This window comes from Theobroma umbraticum, unplaced genomic scaffold, assembly GCF_002168275.2.
Source record: "Theobroma umbraticum cultivar Fairchild unplaced genomic scaffold, ASM216827v3 scaffold_51.0, whole genome shotgun sequence".
In the NCBI taxonomy this organism is placed as follows: Eukaryota; Viridiplantae; Streptophyta; class Magnoliopsida; order Malvales; family Malvaceae; genus Theobroma; species Theobroma umbraticum.
The window spans coordinates 4,590,127-4,601,790 of record NW_018397260.1 but is presented as its reverse complement, the minus strand read 5'-3'; the positions used below and the strand labels follow the sequence as shown (position 1 = coordinate 4,601,790).

At 30.9% G+C, this 11,664-nt stretch overlaps 2 protein-coding genes and 1 long non-coding RNA gene across 3 annotated transcripts in view; all 3 read left to right on the top strand.

Moving 5' to 3' along the window:
• LOC110416489 (histone-lysine N-methyltransferase ASHR1-like) overlaps positions 1-522 on the top strand; it is a 3,484-nt gene extending 2,962 nt beyond the window's left edge. The window contains exons 7-8 of the mRNA XM_021428490.1: positions 57-126; positions 230-522. Of these exons, the coding sequence (XP_021284165.1) occupies positions 57-126; positions 230-522 (363 nt within the window). The remainder of the gene's footprint in view (positions 1-56; positions 127-229) is intronic.
• A 6,157-nt stretch (positions 523-6,679) lies between these two features.
• LOC149527184 (uncharacterized) lies at positions 6,680-8,244 on the top strand. Its single transcript, XR_016351268.1, has 4 exons — positions 6,680-6,804; positions 7,362-7,496; positions 7,582-7,863; positions 8,156-8,244. It is a non-coding gene; the product is annotated as an uncharacterized LOC149527184 (long non-coding RNA).
• Positions 8,245-8,877: 633 nt separating this feature from the next.
• On the top strand, positions 8,878-9,914 carry LOC110417238 (histone-lysine N-methyltransferase ASHR1-like). Its single transcript, XM_021429476.2, has 5 exons — positions 8,878-8,918; positions 9,056-9,162; positions 9,435-9,504; positions 9,608-9,671; positions 9,747-9,914. Exons 2-5 carry the CDS (start codon positions 9,136-9,138, stop codon positions 9,892-9,894), a joined length of 309 nt encoding a protein of 102 aa, XP_021285151.2. The 5' UTR covers positions 8,878-8,918; positions 9,056-9,135; the 3' UTR covers positions 9,895-9,914.
• The last annotated feature ends 1,750 nt before the right edge of the window (positions 9,915-11,664 follow it).

The following is an 11,664-nucleotide window of genomic DNA, read 5'->3' as shown; positions in this document are numbered from 1 at the left end:
CTCAAAGTGTGGACTTTTAAGATTTGATATTGTTTATGCTATTTTGTGCTTTTCAGCTCCATATGGAGACAGGAGATACACAAGCAGCGCTGGAATGTTGTAGATTGGTAACACCAGTACGTGAAAGTATGTCATTTTCTGTACTTGTACCTAAATCTTCTGTGTATTTACTTCGTTCTTTGTTTAAATTTCTTTTCCAACACACCTGGACTTTTATCTTTTTATACAGGACTATTACAAAGAAACGATCCTGTTCTTGGACGGCACTACTACCTACGAGGGAGGCTTGAAGGGTTAGAAAATTTTCTTTGTGTCTCCATTATCTTTAATATTATGAACATGAAAAGGATGTTTGTTTATTACAGAGTTAAAGGGAACAAAGAGGATGGTCGGGATTATCTGATCAGGGCACGTGATATACTGGAAATTACTCATGGACCAAATTTCCCTTTGGTGAGAGAACTCTTGGATTGTGACAGAATTCTTGGACGACTTGGCCAAGGAACAAGTGGGAGGCCCTAGAGGATCTTGATGTATAGATGAAAATGCATACTTTACTTGCTGAGCCATTTCTAACCAAATTTGATGACGAAGTTGATTCCCCTGCTTGCATGCATGAGTGACAGTTTTTTTTTTTTTGAAGCATGAGCAATGCTGTATATTTGTGTACCTAAACAGCTAGCTTTAAATACTCTATGATCGGTTTAACCACCATTTTTTTTTCATGTATGCTAAGAATTAGTAAACCACCATTCTTATAGTTCTAACAAATAGTGCTTTAATATGTGAATCTCAGCTTTTCACCATCCTCACCATCATATTCAACTACAGAAAGCTCAAGAGTACAAAATACAATTCAAAAGACCATCATGCAGCAAAATAGAAGAAACATAAGCAAAACTGATTACTTTTGCCAGCAAAATGGTAAGTTTTTTCAGCACCAATAACTTGCACCAAGAGGTTTCTTTTACATTAAAAGAGGACCAAGGTTTCCAATAGTACTTTGAATCAAATATTTGGAGACTACAATGAGCAACGAGTACCTGTGAATCCCTTTGGATGTTGGTTGTATCACTCATTATGGATTTGGCAATACCAAAATCAGTGAGTTTTAGGGAACCTTTTACAAGAAGGAAATTGGCTGGCTTCAAGTCGGAGTGCACAATACGTTCCTCATGTACAGTGCAGAAAATAAGACAAAATTATCAACCGCCTACTTAGACCAACAATATCGCAAAACCTTCATTGGCTACAAAGTTAATGGCCCCTAATTGAAGCATTTTAGTTTAGTATGAATAAAATGACGGACATGAGTGCCCATTTAATACAATAATAGCAAATCCATGAAATGATTGCTTGTAGATTTGTGTATTTGGTGAACAAATTGAAACAATCAAAAAGGATAAAACTTTTTAGTGTACTGGAAATAAACACAGAACACAGGTTGGAACGAGGTACCTCATAGTCTATAACTGGATCATGTTATTCAGTCCCTTCAACCTGTTTAAATATTCAATTTCCTAGCAAAACCCATATGCAGTAGCATAGTCACGACCTTTGAGCTTGATTTTCTCAAGTGCAGATATCGTACAATCTGATGAAAAGACTTTGTGGTTGTGGACCTCAATGCTTCCTCCACTGTCTATCTTTCCAAGCCTTTGATACAGCTTTCCATTCACTTTGAAGAACAAGTCAGGATCATAATTCCAATTCCGATTCCGAGGTGCTGATGCTCCTTTACTACTTGGAACCTTCCCCTGCTTCTCCGCTTTAGAAGGCTCTAACTTGACATCTGAAGTCAAGTCTTTCGACAATGGAGCCTGAGATTGTATATTAGTGACTTCACCCGCAAAATCTTGCCCTTTGATTGACTTATTATACTGACGACAAAGATCAGGATCCTTTAGAAGTTCATTTTTCATTTGCCAAGCTTCCTTCAGCGGCTTGTGATTGATCTAGACGAGGCAGTAGAGAACTTCTGCCAGGTATTCTAGTTTAGTAAGTTTAGTTTACTGATTTTAGTCATTTGTTGTAGAGAGGCGCATGGTGCTATATATGTTGGAAGCATAGTAGTTCCTTAATCCGGTAACTTAAAAAAAACACTACTGAGGGTATCATAAAGAGGGCGCCGATAAGTTTTATGTTGTTAGATTCTTAACTGAAATCAAACTTTAATGTCTCAAATTGGATAATGATATTCTTTCAATTGTAATGCAGCTTTCATGCAATGCACATGCCATTTGTGACATGTAGTTGGTGCTATGGAGCATGTGAAGGAAGGTGATGAGGTAATATATGTTTATTTCTTTTTGCCCTACTTCACCTTATGAAATAAATATAAGCAACATGCCTGATGATGAGATTAACTAGTTCACCATCATTTGCTTTCATGGCATAAGGTATCAATAAGTTATATAGACATTGCATTTAAGTATTTTGTTTATTAATTGATGTATGATTTTTCTCTTAAAAAGAGTAAAGTTCGAATCCTTCTTTCTCAAATATAAACAAAAAAGTTACATAGATTCTGATAAAAGCATCATGTTCCAGCAGGCTCTCCTAAAAAAAAAAGTATATTTTGGTTGCAAATGTTCCACCAATATGGAGACTTAAGGACTTTGGAAGAGGAAAACAAAATAAGGCGCGTAATAAAGTCACTGGCTGACATGGCTACTTCGACCTTTGGCAGTATCCTTCTCAACAGTTTGTATTTGAATATTATTACTTCTATCAGTTCAAATACATTACGTATATTACCCCAAAATATTATCAACTTAGAATGTTTCATAAGTCTTGCATTGAAAAAGTCATATAGATATTATATGATTGAACAATTTAAAAGAGAAATCACTTGCTAGAGAAAAATAAGTTAAAATTTCCTTCGGAGGAGATCTGCCCGTCACCTACATCTACACTCGCTTCCTTCCTTGTGTTCAAAAGAGGTAACATAAATGTGATTTTGGAGTGAGATTTTACTTATTTACATATATTTAATAATTCCGTAACATAAATTTAGTTGATAATATTTGAGTTTGATATATATATTGGTTTTAAATTATAAATTTGTGTTTATTTATATCTAATGTTTGAAAACATTTCCCTAAGGAAAAAATTAATCATGTCTTCTTCAAGCAATAATTCGGTTTAGGAATTTTGCTTCCATCGTATTTCTTGAATTGCACGTGAATTTTTTATTTTATTAATAAAAATTATATACACGTATAAATGTTTCTAAATGCAAAGTTTGAAGTATAAATTATTGAAATTTTATTATATTAATTTATAAATTTTTCAATACTATTAAAAATAAAAAAATATTTTTTCAATAAATGTTATTTAATATAATTAAAATTCTTATTTGCAAATTAGATAAATTTTATTAATTATTAATACTTTCAAAAATATTTATAATGATAGTCACTCAATATACGATTATAATTAAAAATGTATAAAATGACAATTTTAAAGTATAAAAAACAAATATATTATTTCATTAAACAAAAGTTTTACCAATATCAATCTATGTCTATTATTATTACATAAAATTTTAAATATTAATCATCCAATAATTAAAAACTACTTACGATGATGATTGACAATTTAAAAATATAATAAGTAAAAATATTCATTTTTATCAATCAAAAACTTTTTAATACTTGTGCTTTTATATATACTGGTATTTATTGTTCCCTGCAATGCATGTGAATATTTATTTTTATTTATTTTTAAATAATAATTACATATAAAATGTAAATATTTACAAAATGTAAAATTAATTTTTTATAAGTAAAAGATAATTATAGTTGAAAGACCATTAATGTTTCAATTATATATTATCAAAATTTTGTACAATTAATTAATATATAAGTTATTGTTATGAATATATGTGAATATTCATTGTATTTATAGCATCTAATATATTTCCCTATATCCAATGTACATATTTATGTTGGTACATACATCTCTATTTCTGTGTTTCATTTAGTGTATTTACATTCCTATCTATTAAGTTCATCCCCTCTATTTATGTAAATCCATATAGTTAATTAAATTAATTCATAAAGTTATGATTATTAATTAACTTGTAATATCTTTTAATATATATAGTTTACATATTGTGTTATTTTATAAGAAATATAATTACTATTATATATATACTAAAATATTTTTGGTATATATATACTATAAATATAAACATATTTACTTTCTATTTTGTGTTAACATTACAAAAATTATAACTTATAAAATTATGAATTACAATATATATACTTTTTTTATATAAACTTATAATACATATATATATATATATATCTAAAGGGAAGTTGTGATATTAGAATAGTTTTCAAACCTAGGTTTTTTTTTTAATTTCATGAAATTAAGGACAAATGCATGTAGTTAATTAAATTGATTAATGAAACTATGATTATTAATTGACTATTAATGTCTTATAATATATATATATATACTTTATATACATTGGGTTCATTTATAAGAATCTAAATTACTATTATATATATTCAAATATTTTTAGTATATATGTATGTTAAATATAAACAAATTTACATTCTATTTTGTGTTAACATTACTAAAATTATAACTTATAAAATTATTAATTGTGTTTGAGATATTTGTTATTGATTATTTTAATTTTAATTTTATTATTTGTATGTTTTATTAATTTAATTATTAGTAAATTATGAAATATGTAAGAGAAATATTATTGTATATAGATATGGTTACAGATTCGGGTTCGAATAATTAGATACCCATGAATAGCCTTTTAATAATTTTTTGACATAATCAAATTTTTAAACAGATTAGGGTAGTTATAGGATAATGAGGATATATTAGGGTTAAAGTTATGATCATAATTTTTAAAAATATTCGGAGTAGTTAATAGAGTTCGAATATTTTATTTTTTATAAAGTTAAGGTTCGGGTATCTCAAAATTAGTAAATGCCTTATCTATTGACAACTCTACAATCAAACAAGAAATGAAATAGAAGATCTTCTTACATTCTTACTACTTCTCTATAATATTTTCTTTCAAAGTTATATTTCGCAACAATTATTTAATATTATTAAAATTAATTTTTTTTATAAAAATTCATTCAATGTAATTAAAATGTTAGCTAAAATACCTAAACTTCTTAAATTTTAACCAAACTTCCATACGGATTTATTGATTTTTAAAATAAATAATGAGACCCAAAAATGTAACCATCATTAATTGAAAATATAAAAGGACTAAAATGCTTTTTTTTTTCCTCTTACTATTTTTCTCTCAAACAATGTGGCCAGTCGGTGGTGCTGCCAATAGCTGATCGACCACCCGATAGTAGGTGCTCCTCTCTCAACTTGAGAGAATTTTTTTTTCTTGCAAAAGAAAGAAAAAATTTTAAAAATTAAAAATAAAATTCATATAATAATAATTTTTAAAATTAATAAAAAATAAAATTATTCTTTCAATATTACCATATTATCAAATTAAAAAAAATATTAACAATTAACTAAATACCAAACTTATGTGTTTAGTGAAAGATATTTTTTAAAAATAAATTATTTATTTTAAAAATTAACAGACTTGCCTAAAACTATAACTAAAGTTCAAAAGATCTAAATATTTTATCCTAAAATTTTATTTACAAATTATTTCTCAATGTTATACTTACCACGATAATTTTCCTCTTGAAAATTGTATTAGAAATAAGTAAAAAGGCAAAATCCGACGCGTATTTATTCCCCTAGACCTTTTTTGGAAAGGTAACCGCCTCTTGTAGCTTGTAACTGTTTAGTTTACAATTTGACACAATTGTCAGTCTTGTCACATCAATAACGTCTGACGGCCGTTGATTTTATGAGTTTGATAGGATGATAACTAGTTATCAAAGTTCTCTCTGTCATGTCCCTAATCAAAAAGTACCGTTATCCTATCATTTCTGATCTCTCTCTCTCTCTCTCTCTCTCTCTCTTCCCCTTCCTCTTTTTCTTTTACATATTATAAATAGCGAAGGCTTTATTTTCACTTGCGAATACCTCTAACTCTGAGAGAAAAAAGAAAGCAAGAAAGAAAAGAAAGAGTTAGTTATCATTTCAATGGAGGATGATTTGGAATTTCAGAGGTTTCTTGAAGCTAAAGGCTTAACCATTAATACTATTCTACCGAAACGGCGTTGCCTCTTCGCCACCAGAGATTTCATTCCAGGTTCTTCCCTGATCTTCTTTGTTTTTCTTTAAAAGTTTTTGAAGCTTTTAATTTGCTTGTTATACGAGGAAAAGGAAAGTGAAAGGAAAGGTTAAACTTCAAGTTTTGCATGCAAGCAAAAAGAAAGAAGAGAGTTTGTGTTTATTGCCTTAACAATGCACACTTGAACTTGATTTGTTTTCTTGCATGGAAACAAAAGAAAGAAGATGCGTATTAGCATCTAGTAATGTATTAGTTCATGAAGGTACTTTCTTTTTACCCTTTTTTTATTCTTCAAAGTTCAAAATATGTATAGTGTATATATATAGATATGTAAGTAGATGCGTATTTATGTAGTTGTGGTTTGTGGGTGGATATATGTTTGAATGCCAATAATTCATTTATAGCTACGGTAGGGAATACAATTATTTCTTGTTTTCCTAATGTTGGTACTGGTGGTAACAACCACATTTCAGGAGAAGTGATTATGAGGGAGGAGCCTTATGTGTGTATGCCAACATGCTCTGAACCCCCTATGTCAGCGATGCTTTAAATCCGATGGCGCTCTTCTGAAGTGTGCATCCTGTAACATCGCTTGGTACTGTGGTGCAGAATGCCAGGTATATCTTTTTAATGTAGTTTTCTTATGGTTAGATTCCAGCTTTAGGTTATGGTTCTATATATCATTTGCTCACCAATTGCAATGATCTAGCTTTCTCTGTTGAGGGTCATATCAGATAGATAAACACAAGACCAAAAAATGAGAACTATAATTTTTTTTTAAGGGCAAGAACATTTCATTGAAAGAGCTGGCAATGGGGTTGCTAGAAAAAATGCAGAGAGTGTAAAGAAATATCCCTTCAACTGCCAATCCCCTGTACAAAGAGACCTAACAGGCTACATAATTCAGCCACCGAAAAGCAACAAGTCCCCTATTATAAGGGTCCTAAACGGGAGCACAGTTCAGCAACAAAAACACAGGATAAAATAATCATTGAAAGTTGATATAAGTTTTTATGGGATCGATGTAAGTCATCTTTTGTGGGATCGATATAAGTTTTTATGAAAACAAAGGAGAAAGAACAATTAAAAATGGAATTAATGAGTTGATAGATAAAAATAAGTAGTTGTATTTGCGTTTTGTTTATTCTGAATATATATTGTTCCTTAATTTCAGAGGCTTGATTGGAAGTTGCATAAACTTGAATGTCGTGCCATCTCAAGGCTTGAAAAGAAGTGGCAAGAGCTTGTTACACCTGAGATACGCCTGTTGGTAAAGCTCTTCATTCGGAGAAAGTTACAGTGTGATAAGGTAAATAGCTTTTTATGTAATTAATGGCTTTTCAAATTCAGCCTACTTATCTGCAACTGTAACAGTTTGATGACTTTGAGGACAGTTTGCTTGTTATTTATGTATACTGGCAGGTCATCCCTACTACTCCTATAGACAACTATAGCTTGGTGGAGGCAATGATAGCTCGTATCCTTTTTTGTTTGTGGTTTCATTCCGCGCATGTTCTTAATATATTCTTATGCTTCACCTAACCTACTTTTGGGAAGACCGATATAATATGGAGGCGGAGAAAGTGGCCGCGTTTGAGATGAAGGCTGAAATCGTCAAGCAAATGCTTCAGCAGCCTCGGTTTAATCTAGACGAGGCAGTAAACAACTTTTGCAAGGTATTCTAGAATAGCAAGTTTAGGTTTACTTATTTTAGTCAATTGTTGTAGAGGTCCCTTTTGAATCTCAAATGAAGCTGCCGCACTAAACTGTTTTAAATGTTGAACCTGATAGACAATAGATGTTTCAAGTTCAGCAGAGCTGTAAGGAGGTTTTGACAGTGCATATTGCCATACTTTTTTTTTTTTGATGTTTTTAGATTCTTAAATTAAACAGAACGGAGCTCCGTGTAGAAGATTGAGGTTTTGATCAGGTCTTCTCTGAAAATCATTTCTTTCAATTCTAATGCAGGTTTCATGCAATGCACTAGCCATTCTTGACATTGATATGGAGCAACTGGGAATTGGACTGTATCCTGTCATGTCTATTATTAACCACAGGTAACTGATAAAACTGATTAACAGCTTTTTTTTGAAGTTGTGATTCCTTTTGGGCTTTCTCTTTACGGGTTTAATCATTTTGGGATTATAGCTGCTTGCCCAATGCTGTTTTGGTTTTTGAGGGAAAACTTGCTGTACTTCGTGCTTTGTTGCCTGTGGAGAAAGGTGATGAGGTAATATATGTAACAAACGAATTTCGAGTCAACATGTTTGATTATTGGTTGATAAGATCGAGTACTAAGTTGTTCTTCTATTCATGATATGAAATGAATTCTGCAAGTATTTTGTAAGTTACATAGACCTTAGTCGACCCACCAGGCATCGGCAGAACGATCTTAATGCAAAATACCATTTTCTTTGCTTATGTCACCGCTGCCGTAAGTTTGACGAAATCGATGATCAAATTTTGGATGCTCTGAAATGCAAGCATGGCAAATGCGATGGTTTCTTGGTTGACAAAGACGGTATGTCATATCAATGCTAGCAAAACTGTTTTGGATATATCCAGAACCTAATTAATCTTTCTCTGTTTGGCGATGCAGGATTTTACAGTCGTGACCAGAAATTTGAATGCAGCAAATGTGGACGTGTCAGGACTTCGAAAACGGAAAAAAAAGCAAAGGACAAATTAGAACCACTGCTTGTCAAGGGTAGATCGCATTTTGCTGATCGCAGTATCCTTCTCCATTGTTTGTATATAAATAATAAATATTATTTCTCATACAGCATGTTGATATTTGTTTTGCGCATATTTGCATTGATTTTGTTCTGGTATGCTTAAAACAAAAGTTATTCTTTGACAGTGTTGTAGATTTTCAGGAAGCTCTGTCTACATATAAGAGGGTTGAGGAAGCGACCCTGGATCTTTATCATCCTTCTTCATTCAGCGTGATGATTGTCAGAAATTTACTTACAAAGGTAGCCTTTTTAAGGATCTTATTATCTCTGGAAGAAAAGGAGTTGAAAAAGTCTTTGTTTGGTGACTTGGATGCCATTTGGACAACATACTCAATAGATGAGAGGCTTAATTAGATGAAGAAATAGTGACAGGAACAGTCTTGTCTTGATACAGATTGACTTGCTACTCCAAGTGTGGGCTAATAAGATTTGATATTGTTTATGGTACCAGTTACTACTATAAGCTGAAGCCTTTTCTCAAATAAAAAAGTTTGCTATTTTGTGCTTTTCAGCTCTATATGAAGACAGGAGATATAAAAGCAGCGCTGGAATGTTGTAGATTGACAACATCAGGGCATGAAAGTATTTCATTTTCTATACTTCAGTAGGAGATATGTTGTAGTTACTTTGTTCTTTGTTTAAATTTCTTATCCAATATTCTTGCTTTTTTGACCTTTTTATCCAGGACTATTACAAAGAGAAGATCCTGTTCTTGGACTGCACTACTACGCACGAGGGATGCTTGAATGGTAAGAAAAATTTTCTGTGTTTATCTTCAATATTGTGAACAAAAAAAGGATGTTATTTGGCATAGTATATTACAGGGCTGAAGGGAACAAAGAGGAGTCTCTCAATTATCTGAACAAGGCTGCTAATATACTGCGAATTACTCATGGGACAAATTTTCCTTTTGTGGAAGAACTCTTGATCAACTTGGCCAAGGAACAAGAGGGAGGCCCTAGCGGATTTTGATGTATAGATAGAAAGGCATACTTTCTGAGCCATTGCTGTGAAGAAGTTTTTTTTTTTTTAAATAAACATAAGCAATGCTGTTTGTGTACCTAAAAGCGTTGCTTGATTCAATTCCAATATGCCAGGTTGTTTGGTACCGCTAGAGTGTGATATACAGAAAATAACTAGTGCTAAACCAGTATTCTTATACTTCTAAGAACTAGTGCTTTATAGGTGAATCCCATCATCATATTCCACTACAGAAAGCTCAAGGCCTCGATCTAAAAGGATCACCGTGTATATATATATATATATATAGATATATGTGGAATACATATTTGAAAGCCAAAAGTAGGTTTCATTGCATTCATACAAGAGTTCTAAGTAAAACTAATGCAGAAACAGATCAAGAGTACTAAACACAGTTCAAAAGACTATCATGCAGCAAAATAGAAGAAACATAAGCAAAACTGATTACTTTTGCCAGCAAAATGGTAAGTCTTTTTAGTATCAATAACTTGCACTAAGAGGTTTCTTTTACTTTTTAAAAGACTGCTTGAATTTCATTGTGAAGCCTAGTAGGAAAGAAGTACATGTAGGGGGGAAAACCACTAAGAAATAATTGTCAGGTTTGCACTATGAAAGTAGATAAATACGATGCAGGAATAATGAATGCAATGGTTTCGTGGTTGATAAATACGGTATGTCATATCAATGCTGAACTGTTGTGGATAGATCTAAAAATTAATTGATCTTTCCATTTAACAAACTAAGGCGCATAATAAAGTCACTGATTGACATGGCTACTTCGATTTTTGGCAGTATCCTTCCCAATAGTTTGTATTTAACTATTATTACTTATACCAGTTTGAGATATTAACACTACAAAAAAAAAAAAAAGAAGTTGTTCTTTGACGGTGTTAAAGATGTTGAGGAAAAGCTGTCTACTTGTAAGGTGATTGAGAAATCTATCATGAAATATTACCATCCTTTGTTTATTCGACCTGCTGCTGATCCGACATATACTTACTAAGGTAGTCTTTCCAAAGATATTATTCTCTTCACATCTCCTTCATTATCAGTAAAGGTTTTTGGATGAAAAGCCTTTGCTTGCTGACTTTGTTGCCATTCTTGTCAAATTCATGTACAGTCAATGGTGCATGCTTTTTGCTTGATTTAATACTTAGTACAGGCAAAAATAATATAAAATAAAATAAAGATACCCATATTTTTTTTCATTAAAAAAATCACTTGTTAGAGAAAAAGAAATCAAAATTGCCTCTGATTAAGGGAGGTTTATTTGTTACTTATATCTACACTTGCTTGCTTGCTCGTGTTCATGCTTGTGCTTAAAAGAGGTGAAAATGTATTGTTCTATATTGATTACATAAACATAAATCCTGTTGGTAATATTTGAGTTTGATATATTGTTCTATATTGATTTTAAATTACAAAATTATGTTTATTTATATCTCTGTAATTAAATGTTCGAAAATATTCCCTTAATAAGAACAATTATGTCTTTGCAAACAATAATCCACTTTAAGAACTTTGATTCCATCACATTCTTTAATTGTATGTGAATGTTTATTTTTATTTATTTTTAAATAACATTTATATAAATGTACAAATGATTTTAAATGTAAAGTACAAATGGTTTTAAATATAAAGTTTGAAGATTAGATCATTGAAAGTTTATAATATTAATTTATAAAATTTTCAATACTATTAATATTAAAAGATCTTTTTCGATGAATGTTATTTAATAGAAATAGAATTCTTACTTAAAAA

Excerpts from the sequence above, each read along its gene's own strand:
- LOC110417238 (XM_021429476.2), top strand. The coding sequence starts at position 9,136 with ATGATTGTCAGAAATTTACTTACAAAG. Across the intron at positions 9,163-9,434 it reads TCAGAAATTTACTTACAAAG|CTCTATATGAAGACAGGAGA; the intron begins GTAGCCTTTTTA and ends TGTGCTTTTCAG. Across the intron at positions 9,672-9,746 it reads GCACGAGGGATGCTTGAATG|GGCTGAAGGGAACAAAGAGG; the intron begins GTAAGAAAAATT and ends AGTATATTACAG.